Source organism: Scyliorhinus canicula, chromosome 3, assembly GCF_902713615.1.
Source record: "Scyliorhinus canicula chromosome 3, sScyCan1.1, whole genome shotgun sequence".
Taxonomy (NCBI): domain Eukaryota; kingdom Metazoa; phylum Chordata; class Chondrichthyes; order Carcharhiniformes; family Scyliorhinidae; genus Scyliorhinus; species Scyliorhinus canicula.
The window spans coordinates 49121723-49142001 of NC_052148.1; the positions used below are offsets into that span (position 1 = coordinate 49121723).

The 20279-nt window shown below is 48.5% G+C and overlaps 1 protein-coding gene across 1 annotated transcript in view; it reads left to right on the forward strand.

Moving 5' to 3' along the window:
- Positions 1-20279, forward strand: part of LOC119962645 (mitogen-activated protein kinase 4-like) — a 159589-nt gene that overhangs the window by 111077 nt on the left and 28233 nt on the right. The window contains exons 3-5 of the mRNA XM_038790514.1: positions 1959-2103; positions 3875-4036; positions 15758-15959. Of these exons, the coding sequence (XP_038646442.1) occupies positions 1959-2103; positions 3875-4036; positions 15758-15959 (509 nt within the window). The remainder of the gene's footprint in view (positions 1-1958; positions 2104-3874; positions 4037-15757; positions 15960-20279) is intronic.

Here is a 20279-nt window from a genome sequence, read left to right on the forward strand (position 1 = left end):
TTAATACCAGCAGCGGATTTGGCTGCAGGGCAGGAAGGCCATCGATAGGCCTTCCCGCCACAGTCTTAATTGGAAACGCACAGTAGATTCATCAGCACCTGGATGACAAACATTTTGAGAGAACCTTTCCACTGAACACCGATCTGCACCAGAAATCCTATTCTATCCCTCACTTCAAATGGAACAACCTAATCAGCACTATGACTAAAACAGCAGGGAAGGGTAAATTGTAGGTATTAGTGACTCTCCTCCTAACGCTTCAAAGTCTCTTCACCACCTATTGGGCTCAAGTCAGTACGGCGATGGCGCCACTCACCAAGATCCAGAGCAATGCCCAAGAAACTCGACACAATCCAGGCAACATCATATTGTGATACGTCACATGGATTTTTGTCATTGGGCTGAAATGTACACTCCCACTTACCCTCCCCCATGCCCCTTTCTCCCAACAGTACCACCCAGGGTAGGCGGGGTGTAAAATTGAATGCAACGCCTCTGCACCCACCGTTCTCAACACCTATCAGTCTTATCTTGTTGAACATTCCTTGGATGAAGCAAATGGTCAGCATATCTGCCCCCTTCATAATTGTAGGTGCGGCAGAGAAGGCATCACTGACCTGTGGGCTAATTGAGGCCCTTAAGTAGCAAATTAACAGCCACATAAGGGTCTCTTTCCACGTTCGGCAAGTAAAGAGCCCAACACCTTTCAGTGCTCAGACTGATGGCAGGCAAGGGCAGGTACCTCCTTTACAGGCCCTTTGGGCCCATCAGAGGCTTGCCTTCAAAGTCTCACCTTGCCCCATTTCCCTTTCTTTCCTGGCCCCTCACACTCCCTACCAGCCTATTCTGGTTCTACCCAATTCCCTCCTATACCCCGGGCCTCGTTGTCCAGCTCCAGCAACAATCTCTGTTGGGGACTGGATACAGTCCTAGCAATGGCCACTGTTCCTGGTGGGCTACTAAGGCACAGAAAGCGTCTAGCCATTTGGTTGCTCGGCAGCTCTCAGAGCCAGGACTTCCTCCCCAGGTTGTAGAGGGGATGGGGGTCCCTGGCCGAGTTTAAAATCCCGCCCATTGTGTCCATTACTTGATGTATTTACTATTGATTGATGTATACACTCCAATCTCTGTGTCAGCTGCATAACCTTTGTTTCATCGTATAGATTGACACTTGCAAAACAGATCGCTTTGCAAAATTATTGAAGTACAATTTTAGGCTGACTCATTGGAAAATGTATTGTAGAGAATATACTTGAAATGTATTGCAGCAGATTAATTTCCTCAGATGTGGCAGCAACTTTGCTGATGGTGTGTTGCCAATAGCGACACCCTTAGTAGATACCTTGGCCGGGATTCTCTGGCCTCCCAGCCACGTGTTTCTTGGTGGGGAGAGACCGTGTTCCATTCACTGCTCCTGCCCCTGTCAATGGGAATTCACATTGAAGACACCCCACACCGCCGGGAAATCCGAAGGCAGGGGTGTGTGCCGGCAGGACCAGAGAATCTCACCACCAGCGAGAGGCCGGAGAATTCCAGCCCTGACTTTGGGCGGGATTTTCTTGCCCTTCTTGTCAAAAGTGCACCCCCCCCAAACTCCCGCCGGGTTCCCCGTTGGCAGTCAATGGTGAGAGCCGCGCCTACCAGTAGAAAACACGCTGCCGGGGTGGTGGGGGAGGGGGGGGTGGGGTGTGCAGAGATCCCACCCAGCGCTGGATTCTCCACTGGTGGGATTCTCCGTTGCGCCGGCCGCGCACCCACGCCCGGGTATTTCCTGGGTCTGCCCGCAGTGGGAAACCTCAAGTTGGCGGAACGGAGAATCCCGCTGCCGGCAGGGGCGTGTCGCACCAGAAAACTGGTGCCGGGGGGACGGAGAATCCCACCCAAGTCTCTAAAGGTGAACGAATGTGAGAATCCATTTTATTGGTCAATGTCGTATTTTCTCGCTTCTCATTTATCAGGGTCATCTTTCTGAAGGTTTGGTAACCAAATGGTATCGATCACCTCGCCTCCTCCTGTCGCCAAACAACTACACCAAAGCTATTGACATGTGGGCTGCAGGTTGTATATTTATGGAAATGCTGACTGGAAAGATGTTGTTTGCTGGTAAGCAAGTTCCTGTCCTTCTATGTGCTGCTTTTCAACTGTTGTTTTACAAAGGTGCAGGGTAGCATTGCTATTGTATATGACAGCCACAAAGTTAAAGATAAAAAAGTAAAGAAAAAGGAACGTTTTTGCTCAGATTATTTTCGAATGCACAATATCTGTATTAGTGTATTTCAATGATGGAGTCCAAGGACAAAATCGTTTGATGGTGGTGGGTGTGGGATCTGTCAGGCCATGAGGTGGAATACAATTCTTCTGCTGTTGATGTCACAGTGTCTCATGTGTGCCCAGTTTTCGGCTACTGAATTTGTCTTCAGTATATCTCACTTAACATGGCCATAATACTGCACTTGGTGAATGGAGAGTGCCCTCACCTTAAAAATAAGGCTTTGCCTTCACAAGTACAGTGCAGTTATCACATCTGCTTTGGACAATTGAGTCTGTGAGAAGTAGGTTGGTTAGAATGAGGCCAGGTGGAGTAGGTTCCTTCGTTGGTTCCTTCATCAATTGACACGAGTCCATCTGGCTTGGAACTATGACATTCAGGACTCAGCTGGCTCAGTAAATGGTGGGATTGGCAAGTCATGTTTGTGAATGTTGACAATGCCCATTCATTCAGTACATTCTGTGCCCTTGGTGCTTCAACCAAGGGATGTTCAATTTGATGAGAAGGCTGATTTGCCAGTTGAGTGTTGATCAGTAGGTGATCAACAGAAGGACTCCTTTGCCATCTTGGAGACATGAGATGTCATAAACTGTGCACCCAATGTTGAGAATTCCCCGGGCCACTCCTACTTGTATGTACATCACCATCCTGGTGGACACCCGAGTTTATGGTGAGTCTGGAAGTTTGGCTGATAAATATTATTCTTGGAGTACAACTATATCAGACCATTGATCTAGTGATCCATGGAACAGCTGACCCAATTTGGTGACTGTTTGCTAAGAAGAAAGACCAGTGGACAGCACGGTAGCACAGTGGTTCGCACAGTTGCTTCTCAGCTCCAGGGTCCCAGGTTCGATTCCCAGCTTGGGTCACTGTCTGTGCGGAGTCTGCACGTTCTCCCCGTGTCTGCGTGGGTTTCCTCCGGGTGCTCCAGTTTCCTCCCACAGTCCAAAGATGTGCTGGTTAGGTGGATTGGCCATGCTAAATTGCCCGTAGTGTCCTAATAGTAAGGTTAAGGAGGGGAGTTGTTGGGTTACGGGTATAGGGTGGATACGTGGGTTTGAGTAGGGTGATCATTGCTCGGCACAACATTGAGGGCCGAAGGGCCTGTTCTGTGCTGTACTGTTCTATATTCTATATTCTAAAATGCCTAAATCTTGTGCAGCGCTTATATATTTGACATTACTAACAGATCAGTGCACTACTTTCTTTTGATTCTGTTCTGTAATTACTCTTAACAACTGAGCGGCCTTCCAGATCACTTCAGAGGACATTATGAGTGAACCACGTATTCTGGGTGGAGAGTTCCATGTAGGTCAGAGCTGGTAGGGGTACCTGGTTACTTTTCGAGAGGTACCTTAGGTGAACCATCATCGCCTCTTTTCTGTGTCCATAATTATCTGACATCTTGTCAAGATGAAATTCACAGTCTGAGAAATAGTGGCTGTAATCCAGTGTTTCCAATACTCCCAACATTTCACATCAGTCAATGGTGCTGCTTATTATTGTTTTAAATTTTGACTGTGCATGGCTTGTGACAAAGAATAAGTGAACTAACTTAAACGTGGTGTGATTTCCTCCTCTCCACCTTTCTTTTCTTCCTAGGTGCTCATGAGCTGGAACAGATGCAGCTGATTCTGAAAACAATTCCTGTTCTCCACGAGGAAGATAAGCAGGAGCTCCTCCGCGTTATGCCAGCGTACATCAACCCAAAGTGGGGGGTATCAAAACCACTCAGGGCACTGCTTTCTGAAGGAAATACAGAGGGTAAATCACCCTTAATAAAGTGTGATACTTGTTTCGTCTGTGAGGCTCAAGAGAGTTCCACAAAGATAGCATACTCTTCTGTCTTTTGTACTGTAGAAGCACTTACATGAAGTGATTCGGCAATGTGCCCACAAGCTTACATCTTCTTTTTGAATTTTCTGGCGGTGGACCTTGTCTAGTGTTGAGCAAACAACTCCGCATGCTCGCGGTCAAATAAAGTGATTCTCAGTGCTGGCACTGCACGGTTACTTGTGTCAATAATGCCGGTTCATGTATAGGACAACACTGCCATCGCGGTGGAGTTAATATCTGTGGCAATGGTATATATATTTTTAAAAGGGTATTCCATCATGTTGCATCTCCTCTGTGCTTCTTGTACTAACCAAGACAAATAATGATGATCAACTAAGTCAGCAGAGTTACGGGGCAGCACAGTGGCCCAGTGGTTAGCATTGCAGCCTCACGGCGCCGAGGTCCCAGGTTCGATCCCGGCTCTGGGTCACTGTCCGTGTGGAGTTTGCATGTTCTCCCCGTGTTTGCGTGGGGTTTCGGCCCCACAACCCAAAGATGTTTGGGTTCGGTTCGGTTCCCGGCTGGGTCACTGTCTGTGCGGAGTCTGCACGTCCTCCCCGTGTGTGCGTGGGTTTCCTCCGGGTGCTCCGGTTTCCTCCCACAGTCCAAAGATGTGCGGGTTAGGTGGATTGGCCATGATAAATTCCCCGTAGTGTTCTAAAAAGTAAGGTTAAGGGGGAGTTGTTGGGTTACGGGTATAGGGTGGATACGTGGGTTTGAGTAGGGTGATCATTGCTCGGCACAACATCGAGGGCCGAAGGGCCTGTTCTGTGCTGTACTGTTTTAAATTCTAAATTCTAAATGTGCAGTGAGGTGGATTGGTCACACTAAATTGCCCCTTAATTGGAAAAAATTAATTGGGTGCTGTAAAAATTTTTTTAAAGTAAGCAGAGTTACAGTTTGGGCTTTCTCCTCCAGAATTATTGGCATAAATGTGGAACCTGCATGGGTAGAGTTGAGAAATACCAAGGGACAAAACACATTAGTGGGTGTCATATATAGACCCCCAAACTGCACTGGTGAGGTTGGGAATGGCATTAAACAAAAAATTAGTGATGCATGTAATAAGGGAATATCGGTGATCATGGGTGATTTTAATCTTCACATAGATTGGGCAAATCAAATTAGCCACAATGCCATAAAGGAGGAATTCCTGGAGTGTATACGGGATGGTTTTCTTGACCAATATGTGGAGGAACCAACTAGAGAACAGGCCATCTTAGACTGGGTACTGTGTAATGAGAAGGGAATTATTGCCAATCTGGCTGTACGAGACCCCTTGGGATGATCAACCATAACCTGATAGAATTTTTTATCAAGATGGAGAGTGAAGTAGTTGATTCAGAGGCTAGGGTGCTGAATCTTACTGAAGGAACTATGAGGATATGAGGCGTGAGTTAGCCTTGATAGATTGGGGAGAGTTACTTTAAGGGATGACAGTGGATAGACAATGGCAAACATTCAAGGAACGCATGGAGGAACTACAGCAACTGTTCATTCCTGTCTGGCACAAAAGCAAAGGGGGTAAGAGGGCTAATCCATGGCTTACAAAGGAAATTAGAAATAGTATCCGATAAAAGGAGGAAGAATACAGATTGGCCAAGAAAAATAATAGGTCTGAGGATTGGGAGCAGTTTAGAATTCAGCAAAGAAGGACAAAGGGATTGATTCAGAAGGGGAAAGTACAGTACGAAAGGAAGCTCGCAGGGAACATAAAGACTGATACTAAGCGTTTCTACAGATATGTGAAGAGAAAGAGATTGGCAAAGAGAAATGTCGGCCCCCGACAGACAGAAACAGGGGAAGCATAATAAGGGACAAAGAAATGGCTGAGCAATTAAATACATACTTTGGTTCTGTCTTCACAAATGAGGACACAAATCAGATACCAGAAATGTTGGAGAATGAAAGGTTTAGTGAAAAGGAAGAACTGAGGGAGATCAACATTAGTAGAGAAATGGTGCTGGGAAAACTGATTGGATTGAAAGCGGATAAATCCCCAGGGCCTGAGAATCTGCATCCCAGAGTGCTTAAGGAGGTGGCTCTGGAAATAGTGGATGCATTGGTGGTCATCTTCTGGGATTCTATAGACTCTGGAACTGTCCCTGCAGATTGGAGGGTAGCTCACGTCCGATATTCCGATATTCAAAAAGAAGGGAGGTAGAGAGAAAGCAGGGAATTATAGACCAGTAAGCCTAACATCGGTAGTGGGGAAAATGCTTGAATCCATCATCAAGGATTTTATAGCGGAACATTTAGAAAGTAGTGGCAGGATCAGTCAGAGTCAGGATGGATTTATGAAGGGAAAATCATGCTTGACAAATCTGTTGGAATTCTTTGAAGAGGTAACCAGTACAGTCAACATGGGGGAGCCAGTCGATGTGGTATATTTGGACTTTCAGAAGGAGTTTGATAAAGTCCCGCACAAGATCTAATGGAGTTTTTGCATCTGGAAAAGGCGAAAGTTGCTTTTTGGGGGGAGGAGAGAGAGAGAGAGAGGAGTGAGGGGTTCCACAAGAGGCGAGGTTTGTTTGTACTACATGTCAAGGAGCTGGTTAGCTGTTAATGGGGGAAAGGGGGTGTGGGTGGGGTGTTTGGTTGAGGTTAGGGGTGGAGGGGGTTGTGTTGCTTTTTCTTTGCTATGTTGTGTGTTTGAAATGTTAAAATATCAAAAAATATTTTCAAAGCAAAAGTGCCATACTCACTCAGTGCAGCAATGAGGTGTCAGCTTCAATGACTTGCCTATATCCTGCAGTGGTGTTTCCACACACAATCTTCGAGTCCAAAAGAAGAGCTAAACTGATGCTCTCCAGTAACTCTTCATGGAGAGGGCGTGTGTGCTTCAACGTTCTGGAGAGGGCAGGATCAAACTTTGCTGAGTTATACCATTCCTTTGTGACAAATTAGCCTCGCAACTTTTAATCATGGAATCTAAAAATGGTTACAATACAGAAGAGAGCCATTCAGACTATTGTGTCTGTGACAGTTCTCTGCATCGCAGCTAGTCCACTCTGCCACTCCCAACCTTTCCTGTAGTCCTGCAAACATTTTCTGTTCAGGTAATTAGATTCATAGAATCTACACCACGAAAACAGGCCCTTCGGCCCAAACTGGTCCATGCCAACCAAAAAGCCCATCTCAGCTAACCCCATTTGCCTACATTTGGCCCATATCCGCGATGGCAGTGTTGTCATATACATGAGCCGGCATTATTGACATCTGTAGTTTTTCAATCTCCCCAAGTAATCGTGCAGTGCCAGCACTAGGAATCACTTCCCTATCCATGTATCTGTCCAAATGTCTTATTCAATTCCCTTTTGAAAGCCGAATTGAATCTGCCACCACACTCTCAGGCAGCACTTCCTCCATAGGAACATTTTTCCTCATGCCACCTTATGGGGAGGCAGTGGCGTAGTGGTATTATCGCTGGACTAGTAATCCAGGAACCCAGAGTAATGATCTGGGACCCGGGTTTTAATCCCACCATGGCAGATTCATTAAAAATCTGGAATTAAAAGTCTGATGATGACCATGGAACCATTGCTGATTATCATAAAACCCCATTTAGTTCACTTATCCTCTTTAGGAATGGAAATCTGCCATCCTTACCTGGCCTGGCCTACATGTAACTCCAGCAATTGGTTGACTTCTGAAATGGCCAAGCAATTTGGGATAAGCAACAAATGCTGGCCCAGCCAGTGACGCTTGCATCCAGTGAATTAAAAATAAGTTATTTTGCGAACCTTTAGCCTGGTTCACCCATGGTATCATGACCCTGCCATCTTTTGACTGCTTCATTTTACTCTCCATCTCTTTTGTCATCCAGGGAGCTCTGGCGTACCTTGACTGTACCCAGACCATCTCACCTTTAAAGAGATTTCATTGTTCTGTTATTGTTTTGTTTGCTCACGTTTGTTTCCACTTTACCGTGGACAGATGCGTTCTGATCACATTGAAATTGGCCCCCCTTCAATTAAGTATTTTTACACTTAGATTTCTCCCTATCTTTTTCCATAGTTAATCTAAACCTGAACTTGTAATGCTGTGTTCACTGTTACCTCACTTTTTCCCTATTGACAATTGATCCACTTGACCTACCTCATTCCATTCCAACATCACCTCCAGTGTATCTCTATCCAGGAATGTCTATGGTAGCACAGTGGTTAGCACTGTTGCTTCACAGCGCCAGGGTCCCAGGTTCGATTCGCAGGTTGGGTCAGTGCCTGTGGGGAGCCTGCATGTTCTCCCCGTGTCTGCCTGAGTTTCCTCCGGGTGCTCCAGCTTCCTCCCACAAGTCCTGAAAGACGTGATGTTAGGTTGATTGGACATTCTGAATTCTCCCTCTGTGTACCCGAACAGGCGCCGGAATGTGGGGACTAGGGACTTTTCACAATAACATCATTACAGTGATAACATCATCACAGGTAAGCCTACCTGTGACAGTAATAAAGATGATTATTATTATTATTATCCCTCATTGGATTGGAAATGTACTGATCTCGGATATTCTCCTGGTCATGCATCAAAAACACAGGGCAATATGACCAATGGTAGGTAGTAACTTGTCAGCATGGAAGGTGCTACGTTAGCTCCCGCAGCTTTAACTAAAATCTAGATATTCTGAATGTTTCAATAATGCATTTATCAGCAGAGTTAATATATAAATGAGACACCAAGACCAAAATCAGGCATTTTGCTCTCTCCCAAACATCATCAGCGGCTGGTGTAAGATCCATCATTTTATTCTGGCAGCTGTTCATCGCTCACTAATACAAGTCAATAATGCATGTTTTGTATTAACACCGGCCAGAATGTTATACAGAGGCCACGGCACTGGTATCTCATCTGAAAGTTGGGTTCCAGCCTGCCTCTGCTTGGCTGTTACTCCCTATAGCGATTTAACAGTTAATTGTCAGCTCTGAGAGCTACCAGCCTATGAATTAGCCGGCAGTTCTCTAGTTCCAAGCACCACCATCAGATGGCGGCAGTATTCACTGAAGAGAAACCATGCTCTCTTACATGTAGATAATTCGGGGGTTTTGCTGGAGCCTGGCTAGGGTGTGGAGAAGGGTGCGGTGTTCAGCAGGGCAGTGGGTGGGAATGCGGATTGGGAAAAGCAGCTTCCATTGGCTCGGGTTGCCTGAACAGGAGGGAATCCTCCTCGGCTTATCGCCATGTGGGGAGGCCCTTAAGTGGCTGTTAATTGGTCACTTAAGGGCCTCAATTAGCCAAAGAGTAGATGGTGTCCGATGCCAATACTGTGGCACTAACAATTGCACACAAAGACTCGAGACATGTACAATAGAGGCTTTATTGCTGTGCGATGCTATTCCTCCGGCGGCGGCTGTAGAATAGGATCTCAGTGACTCACGCATATTTATACACAAGCTCCCTGTGGGCGTAGCTAGCCGGCAGGGGCTTACCGGAGGAACCTGTATTACAGGTCCAGCCATACATCCTCTTACTGCAAGTACACATATCTACAGTGGTTATATCACCACATTCACCCCCTGTAAAAAATGAGTCCAGCGGGGTGACGTGTAACTATAATACAAAGGATGATCTATTTACAAAAGGGTTCAAACAAAGAAAACCAAGAGTCCATCCAGTTAGCAGGCTACAGGTTGAGCCGAATCGGCGGTCGAACGTTCCGCTGTGATCGGCGTAGCTGTGGTGGCGACGTCGGCACAGGCGGTGATGGCAACGATGGTGCAGGTGCTGGCGGTGTTGGTGCTGGCTGCTGGCGGGATGACTCCGATAGCGAGCCGAAATCTTCCGTGTCCTCCAGTGTGGGCAGGGGGACGAGGGATGGACCTGGTGGGGACGAATACGGGGGCGCCAGGCAAAAGGAGGGTGGCGCGGGGGGGGAAAGGGGCGTAGGCATGGGATCGGCACCTGAGGGAGCCAGGTCCCGGAGCGAGACTGTGTCCTGGCGGCCGTCGGGGAACTTCACGTAGGCATACTGAGGGTCGGCGTGGAGAAGGCGTACTTTGTCCACCAGGGGTTCCACCTTGTGGTGCCGGACATGCCTATGGAGAAGGATTGGGCCCGACTGGGAGTCGTGAGCCAAGTCGGGAGCGACACCCCGGATGTAGACTTCCTAGGGAAGGCAAAAACACGTTCATGGGGTGTACTGTTAGTTGCGGTGCACAGTAGTGACCGAATGGAATGGAGCGCGTCAGGAAGGACCTGCTGCCAGCGAGCGGCTGGGAGGTTCCTGGACTGTAGGGCCAGCTGGACAGCCCTCCATACCGTCCGTTCTCCCTCTCTACCTGCCCGTTTCCCCGGGGGTTGTAGCTTGTCGTCCTGCTGGAGGCGATACCCCTGCTGAGCAGGAACTGACGCAGCTCATCACTCATGAATGAGGATCCCCTGTCACTGTGGATGTAGTCGGGGAAACCGAACAGAGCGAAAATGGAATCCAGGGCCTTGATGACGGTGGCAGACGTCATATCCGGGCATGGGATGGCGAAGGGGAACCTAGAAAATTCATCGACGACACTAAGGATGTAGGTGTTGTGGTCGGTGGAGGGGAGGGGCCCTTTGAAGTCCACGCTGAGGCGTTCAAAGGGGCGGGATGCTTTCACCAGGCGCGCGTAGAAGTCTCTGGTGACTGTCCGTACTTCCTCGACGGAGTAGGGCAGATTGCGGGCTTTGATTAGATGGTACAAGCGAGTGACCCCCGGATGGCAAAGGCTCTCGTGCAAGGCACGGAGCTGGTTCACTTGTGCGCTGGCACATGTATCTCGGGAGAGGGTGTCTGGGGGCTCGTTGAGCTTGCCGGGGCGATACAAGATCTTGTAGTTAAAGGTGGAGCTTGATTCTCCATCGCAAGATTTTTTCATTCTTGATCTTGCCCCGCTGCGTGTTGTTGAACATGAAGGCTACCGACCGTTGGTCAGTGAGGAGAGTGAATCTCCTGCCGGCCAGGTAATGCCTCCAGTGCCGCACCGCTTCAACGATTGCCTGGGCCTCCTTTTCAACAGAGGAATGTCGAATTTCGGAGGCGTGGAGGGTGCGTGAAAAGAATGCCACGGGTCTGCCTGCCTGATTCAGCGTGGCGGCAAGGGCGACATCTGAAGCGTCGCTTTCTACTTGAAAAGGCAGTGTCTCAGCTACTGCATGCATCCTGGCCTTGGCTATGTCAGATCGAATGTGGGCGAAGGCCTGTTGTGCCTCGGCAGTGAGGGGAAAATGTGTGGACTAGATAAGTGGGCGGGCCTTGTCCGCGTATTGTGGGACCCACTGGGCGTAATAAGAAAAGAACCCCGTTTGAGGGCCTTGGGGGAGTGGAGGAGTGGAAGCTCCATGAGGGGACGCATGCGGTCGGGGTCAGGCCCCAGTAGCCCGTTTTGGACTACGTAGCCGAGGATGGCTAAGCGGTTTGTGCGGAACACGCACTTCTCCTTGTTGTACGTGAGATTAAGGAGCGATGCGGTGTGGAGGAATTTAGAAAGGTTGGCATCATGGTCCTGCTGGTCATGGCCGCAGATGGTGACATTGTCGAGGTACAGGAAGGTGGCCTGCAGTCCGTACCGGTCAACCATTCGGTCCATTTCTCGCTGAAATACCGAGACTCCATTCGTGACACCGAAGGGAACCCTAAGAAATTGGTACAGACGACCGTCTACCTCGAAGGCAGTGTAGGGACGGTCCGATTTACGGATGGGGAGCTGGTGGTAGGCGGATTTCAGGTCAATAGTAGAGAAGACCCGGTACTGTGCAATCTGATTGACCATATCAGAAATGCGGGGGAGAGGGTACGCGTCGAGCTGCGTGTACCGGTTGATGGTCTGGCTGTAGTCCACGACCATGCTGTGCTTCTCCCCGGTCTTAACCACGACCCCCTGGGCTCTCCAAGGGCTGTTGCTGGCCTCGATAATACCCTCCCGAAGCAGCCGCTGGACTTCGGACCTGATGAAGGCCTTGTCCTGGGTGCTGTACCGTTTGCTCCTGGTGGCAACGGGCTTGCAATCTGTGGTCAGATTGGCAAAGAGTGAGGGAGGCTCGACCTTGAGGGTCGCGAGGACGCAAACAGTGAGGGGAGGTAGGGGTCCGCCGAATTTGAGGGTGAGGCTCTGGAGATTGCATTGGAAATCCAGGCCTAGTAAGAGTGAAGTGCAGAGGTTGGGGAGAATGTACAGACGGAAACGGTCGAATTCCACGCCCTGAACAGTGAGTTTAACCAGACAGAAACCCCGGATCGGGACAGAGTGGGAACCGGAGGCAAGAGAGATCTGCCGGTTGGCGGGATGGACCGCAAGGGAATAGCGCCTTACCGTGTCCGGGTGGACGAAGCTCTTGGTGCTCCTGGAGTCGATGAGGCAGGAGGTCACGTGGCCGTTGACCAGCACCATTGTGGAAGAGGGTGCCAGGTTGCGAGGACGCGACTGGTTGAGCGTAACGGAGGCGAGTAGCGGGCGATCGGCAGTCGAGTCTGATGAGTCCGACGAGTAGCGGTAGCAACCCGTGGCCCCGTCCCGGGGAGGACAAAATGGCGGCATCTGGAGTACCTGTGTGGGAGAAGATGGCGGCGGACAAGATGCCCATGGAGCGCACGTTGTGGGGTCGGGACAATATGGCGGCGCCCATGGAACGCACATGGCGGTGTGGGATGAAGATGGCGGCGCCCATGGAGCGCACGTGGCGGGGCGGCGAAAAATGGCGGCGCCCACTGGTCGCACGTGGGGTCGGGGGAAGCGGACAGCAGGGCCCATTGTGCGATCGGCTGAGGCGAGGGGGGGAACGGTGGTGCAATAGCGGCAACCGTCCGGAACTGACACACCGCGGCAAAGTGGCCTTTCTTGCCACAAGCTTTGCAGGTCGCGGTGCGGGCCGAGCAGCATTGGTGGGGGTGCTTCTGCTGACCGCAGAAGTAACAGCGGGGACCCCCAGGGAGCGCGGCGCGCCGAGCAGAGCAGGCGTAATGCGCGGGGGCGGCTGCTGGGGGGGGGGGGCGGTTGCGGGGTCCACGAGGGGTAGGACTGGGGGGCTGTGTGCAGGGTCCACGAGGGGTAGGACAGGTGGGCCGAGTGGCTGGCGGAGTAAGATCGTGCACTACGGGAGGCGGCCGTCATTGAAAGCGCCAGAGTCTTTGTGGCCGCGAGGTCGAGGGCGGCCCCTTCCAGCAGTCGTTGCCGGATGGGGTCCGATGCAATGCCTGTAACAAAAGCATCACGCATGAGTAAGTCAGAGTGTTCCGTGGCTGTGAGGACCCGGCAGTCGCAGTCTCGTACCAGAGGTATAAGGGCCCTCCAGAAGTCCTCAATCGACTCACCCGGCTGCTGGACGCAAGTAGAGAGAAGATGTCTCGCAAACAGGGTGTTCATCGACTGTGCATAGTTCTCCTTAAGCAGTTCCATAGCTCTGGTGTAGTCAGGCACATCTTGAATTAGCGGAAAGACACTGGAGCTAAGTCTTAAGTACAGGAGTTGTCTTTTTTGAGCCTCCGTCGGGGGAGGGTCCGCTGAAGAGATGTAGGCCTCGAAGACTGCAAGCCAGTGAACAAAGTCTTTCCTGGCGTGAGGCGACTGCGGATCCAGCTGCAGACGGTCCGGCTTGATTCTGATGTCCATGGTGAACGGAAAATCACACAGCAATAAGTTGTGGCACTAACAATTGCAGACAAAGACTCGAGACATGTGCAATCGAGGCTTTATTGCTGTGTGATGCTATTCCTCCGGCGGCAGCTGTAGAATAGGATCTCAGTGACTCACACGCATATTTACACACAAGCTCCCTGTGGGCGGAGCTAGCCGGCAGGGGCTTACTGGAGGAACCTGTATTACAGGTACAGCCATACATCCCCCTACTGCAAGTACATATATCTACAGTGGTTATATCACCACAAATACCAATGGCAGTGAGTTTATGTTAGGCACATAGCACCTGATTCTACATTCCCATCCCTACCGCCTCCTAGCATGCTCCTGGGGGGCATAAAATTCAATTCAACATGTGTTCCCCTTGACTTAATGAGCCTCCAGACTGACAAGTTATAATTTACAGTCTTTTGTTATCGTAGGAACTGTGCGACAGCATGAATTAATTTAATATCAGAGAAATAAATCACATTAGTAACCTAAATGGGCATTATCTCCTCTTTCACCATCGCTAGTAAACAGCTATTCCGATTAATCATAAATTAATGACTGTACTCATGAAAGATCTAAATAAAACAAAACACTTCTCGTTACCGAGCTGTTCAAAGGTAATGATATTTAATATCAGGTCAGCAACCTGGACTGAAAAATAAGTAAACAAGGTTCACCTCATGATGCTCCATAGGGAGGAAAGGGAGAGAAAAAAATAAAAAGAATGAGTTGGTATTTAAATATGTTCAATATGACCTGGCAATGGTGCAGTGGTTAACACAGCTGCCTCATGGCACCGAGGACCCGGGTTCGATTCTGTCGATTCGCACTGTCCGTGTGGAGTTTGCACATTCTCCCTGTGTCTACGTGGGTCTCACCCCCACAACCCAAAGATGTGCAGAGTAGGTGAATTGGCCATGCTAAATTGCCCCTTAATTAGAAAAAAATAGTTTGGTACTCTAAATTTTAAAAAAAATAATAATAAATAAATAAAAATATAACCTGGCAACGGAATGAACAATAACAACTTTGAATTCTAAAGTGTCCCTCACACACATCTTAACATTGGGGAGGTAAAATGCAGAAGTGGGGAGCAAAAGGTCACTGGGAGACTTAAAGGCAAGATGGAAAAGAAGATTTCCTGAACAGAGGGAGGTGACAAAGTTGGGAGGTTTCAGAGTATAATGGTTGAAAGTTGCACAGGTGGCATCGAGAGTAGGGGGACCAGCTGGGAAGAATAGAGCTACACTGGAGGTGGCCATGCAAGCACTGTTAATATGAACAGATAGACCAGTTGTTAAAGATGCCAGCACAAGTTGAAAGGACATACAAAAGACAACTGGAATTTGTGATTTTTAATTGACAGGTGGGGAACACAGAAGCAGGGAAGTGATTGAAAGGGAACTTCATTAGGCTGCTGTTGGACTAGAACATAAGGATTAGGAGCCGGAGTAGCCGATATGACCCTTAGGGCTTGTTTCCCAATTAAATAAGATCATGTTGATCCTTAACCTCAGCTCCATTTTCCCACCCTCAACCCGCTGCGGTGGGTTCTCCAGGAGCCATGCAAAACACTGTAGACTTTGGCAGGACAGGAAGATCCTACCGGCAGCCAATGGCAAGTCGCTTCCACTTTCCACCCCCAGAAAGCACGGCGCAGGGGGCTAGAAAATCCTGAAAGACTTCACTAGTTGTCCTAAAGACACCAATGCTGTTTTATGAATGTGAATTATTTCTAGAAAGGTATATTTTTCCTTTATTCCCTATTTCTTTAAAAAAAATAATCTTGTGCATAATGGAGGGATCCACACAGATCGAGACAAATCATACATAATATCCACCACTGAGCGTCTCTGCTGAGCTGCAAACGCATAACCTGGAGCACTTTTACTCAACCAGTCAAGGTAGACTTAAAAACTGAGTAAACGTTACTTGCTTGGAGTTCAGATGAGTCATGTTTGTCACTTTTATCCGTGTAGAAACTGAGAGAGAGATTGTGTTGAGACAGCCAATTACAATGTTTGCAAAAGTAACCAATATTATCTGCTTTCCACAGCCATCGATTTCCTGGAAAAGATACTGACATTTAACTCTATAGATCGATTAACTGCTGAGGAAGGCCTAGCACATCTCTTTATGAGCCCTTATTCTTGCCCGCAAGATGAACCAATATCACAGCACCCTTTCAGGATCGAAGATGAAATCGATGACATACTGTTGATGGAAGCAAGTCGGAGCCAGATGGCGAACTGGGAGAGGTATGACATAATGATTAGTATGAATTATATTCTGCACTCTGTATTAAGAAATGATTCTTAAGAGAGTATCCTTTCCATAGAATTTACCACTGCCCATATCAGAACATACTTTAATTCGATTATAGATCCCATTTGGACCATCTGAGACTTGGAGGAGCTGGTGACAATGCACTCTTATACGGAGAAAGGGTATCTGGAGGATAGGAAACCTTCATCTTCTTTCTCTTATCTTCAACTGGCTAAATCAATAATTATAGTGAAAAATGTTATTCCAGTGGCTTAGTGGGATACAACCGAGTATTATACCAAGCCTCATGAAGCCTGGCAATCCATCCACCACGCCCCCCCCCCCCCCCCCCCCCCCCCCAATAACTCCTGCTAGAGTTTCCATGTATGCCTATCGAAAGAAAATTAATTCAGGATCTGGCTCCTATGTTTTTCCCACGCACTGACTAATGTTAAATGAACACTTGGGCAAGAGAACAGAAGGCTACCTTCACCTATAGAACTACACCCCCAACTAAAGTCAGCTGTGAGGGCAAGGAGCGGATGTGTGGGCAAGGTAGGGAGAGAAGGGGTGGGAAGGAGGAAGTGTTCAGTCATTCTCCAGCCATTGTCTATGTTGAGCACAGAAGGAAATATTTTTAGAAATAAAACAGTGGGAACCAAACTGACTGTTGTTTGGGCAAATAGAAGATAAAATGCACAAATGTGAACGGAATACCACAGTTGCAGTGTGATATTCTTGTCCAGCTATTAATGGAAGCCAGTATGACTTTAAAATAAGAGCGGTGTTCACTAAATTAGCACTTTTAAAAAGTTAATTTACAGGATGTGGGAATCGCTGTCTAGGTCATCATTTATTGCCCATCCCTAGTCGGTCTTGAGAAGGTGGTGGTGAGCTGCCTTCTTGAACCGCTGGAGTCCCTGTGGTATAGGTAGACCCACAGGGCTGTTAGGGAGGAAGTTCCAGGATTTCGACCCAAAGGCAGTGAAAGAATAGCGATATAGTTCCAAAACGGAAACTCCAGGTGCTGGTCTTCCTCGGTATCTGCTGGCCTTATCCTTCGGGATGGTACGGTCATAGGTTTGGAAGGTGCTCCCTAAGGCGAGTTGCTACCGTGCATCTTGTAGATGGTACACACGGCTGCCACTGTTTGCTGGTGGTGAAGGGATTAAAGGTTTATGGAAGGAGGAGCAATCAAAAGAGCTGCTTGAGTGTTGTTAGAGTTGTACTCATCCAGGCAAGTGGAGAATGTTCCATTACACTCCTGAGTTGTGCCTTGAAGATGGTGGACAGGCTTTGGGGAGTCAGGAGGTGAGTTACTCAATACTGTACAATACTGTGGGCACAGTATTTATATTGCTAGTCCAGTTCTGTTTCTGGTCAATGGTAACACCCAGGAAGTTGACTTGAAGGGACAATGTTGCCATAAGGCAGGGGTGGGCAAACTTTTCCGTGCAAGGGCCACATTCAGAAATTCACAATTCACAAAGGGCCGCATAGTATATTAAGTAAAATAATTACTTCACCCGGTTATGATTCTGGGCGCCTCATATAGAACATAGAACAGTACAGCACAGAACAGGCCCTTCGGCCCTCGACGTTGTGCCGAGCAATGATCACCCTACTCAAGCCCACGTATCCACCCTATACCAGTAAGTAACCCAACAGCCCCCCCCCCCCCCCCCCCCCATTAACCTTAAAAAAAAAATATTTTTAAAAAAAAAATTTTTTTTTTTAATGACTTGGTGGGCCGCAGAAATACCTTTGGCGGGCCGCATGCGGCCCGCGGGCCGTAGTTTGCCCACCCCTGCCATAAGGTATCTCACAAAATACCTTGTCTTTTCCAGCGAAGCATCATAATTTTCTGGCAAAAGTGATTGTATGCGATGTAACAAATTGTTTTGTTTCAGGATAATTTGAATTAAAATTAGAATTAAAACATTTAATAATAATAATAGCTTATTGTCACAAGTAGGCTTTAGTGAAGTTAGTGTGAAAAGTCCCACGTCGCCACATTCCGGCGCCTGTTCGGGGAGGCCCGTACGGGAATTGAACCCACACTGCTGCCTTGTTCTGCATTAAAAGCCAGCTGTTTAGCGCACTGTGCTAAATCAGCCCCTTTTAAAGCATGTTAAGACTTCGATATGCTAATATGTAAAATCATGTCATCAGATTCTTTAAGATTTTTGTTCTTTAAGATTTTAGTTTAGACAGGCAGCATGGTCGGTGCAGGCTTGGAGGGCCGAAGGGCCTGTTCCTGTGCTGTACTTTTCTTTGTTCTTTATACTTTGTTCAGACTTGCTGGGCGTGCAAACAAAACGTATAACTGGAATAATGTAAACGATTGGAACATTCTGAGAAGTATAAAATAAAGAGTTGAGTAGAATTTGACAACTTTTCCAGGGAAGTTAGCATCTGGCAATATCTGCTCGATTGCTGTTTCTTGCAATTGGGACATTTTTGTATTTTATTTTTTTTTAGTGTATTTTATTCCGAACGTATATGAAAAGTTACAACACAAACAATTCGGAAACAAGCTTCCCAACACGCGACTATATAGTTTGTACAAATTTTTCCCCTTTTTCGCGGCTCAACCCCCCACGACGAACAACTCCTCAAACACGGTCACAAACATTCCCCACCTTGCCTCAAAACCCTCCGCTGAACCCCTTAACTGGTCTTTGATCGTTTCCAGCCGAAGACAGTCACCCAGCCAGGCCACTACCCCAGATGGCGCTGCTGACTGACACTCTAATGAGATTCGTCGTCAGGCAATCAGATCGGCGGAGGTCACAACCTCGGCCTTTCTCCCCTCCATCAGATCCGGCTTCTCCGATATCCCAAAAATCGCCACCAAAAGTGTCCGGTTCAACCTCCTCTCCCACTATCCTTGCTAGCGCCGCAAACTCTCCCGCCCATAATCTCTCCATTTTTTCACAGCCCCAGAACATGTGTGTGGTTTGCTGGCCCCCGCCCATACCTCTCACACCCGCCTGCCATCCCCTGAAAGAACCCACTTATTCTTGCCCGCATCATGTGTATCCTGTGCACGCCCTTGAACTGTATCAGGCTCATCCTTGCGCAGGAGAAGGTCGTATTTACCTTTCGTAGCGCCTCATTCCAGACTGCCCAGTTTATCTTCCCACCCAGCTCCCCCTCCCACTGCTCCTTAATCTTCCCCACCTGCTCACCTCCCTGCTCTCCCAGCTACCTGTATATGTCTCCGATCCTGCCCTCCCCTTCCACATCCAGGACCAGCAGTCATTCCAACAGGGTGTACCTCGGCAACCTGGGGACCTCTTTCAAATCTTCCGTGTGAAGTTCCTTACCTGCAGGTATCTAAACTCACTTCCTCTCGGGTGCTCTACCCTCTCCTTCAATTAATCTATACTGACAAACCCTTCTTCCAGATACAAATCCCTCACCTTAACCAGCCCCACCTCTCTCCATTTCCTGTACGTGCCAACTGTTCCCCCCCCCGCTCAAAACCGTGCTTTTCACACAATGGCGTTAACATCGACATCCCCTCTGTCCTAAAGTCCCTCCTCAGCTGGTTCCAGATCTTCACCGTGGACTGCACCAGCGGGCTCCCTGAGTATCTGCCTGTCGCCATAGCCCTTAAACTGGACCTCCTACAGGATTCCTCCTCCACCCTAACCCATTCTACCCCCTCTCCTTCCCACCATCGCCTCAACTTCTCCATGTTCGCCGCCCAATAGTAATGAAAGAGGTTCGGCAAAGCCAACCTCTGCCTCTGTAACAGGGTCCTCTTAACCCTTGGCACATTCCCTGCCCGTACAAAATCTGAAATAATTGTGTCCAGTGTCCAAAAGAAGGCCTTTGGTACAAAGATCATGAATGTCTGGAATATGAACAGGAACCTCGGCAGAATATTCATCTTCACCACTTGACCCTCCCTGCCAAATTCAAGTGCAGCGTATCCCAACTCTTGAGATCCTCACTAGCCTCCTCCACCAATTTGTTAAATTCCATTTGTGAAGCATCGCCCGTTCCCTCGCTACCTGAATCCCCAGGTATCCAACCTGTCTGAAGCCTCCTTAAATGGCATCCGCCCTAAACAGGCTCGCTGTCTCAACTCATTCACCAGGAACACTTCACTTTTCCCTTTTAACTTAACTTATATCCCGAGAATGCCCCAAACTTCCCTTCATAATCCCTTGCCACTCTGCCGACCCCCTAAGGGCCACTGCCAGAGGCTCTAGAGCCAGCGCAAACGGCAGTGGTGACAGGGGGCACCCCTGCCTTGTTCCCCTGTGTAGTTCAAAGTTCCGTGAACTCATGTCATTGGTCCG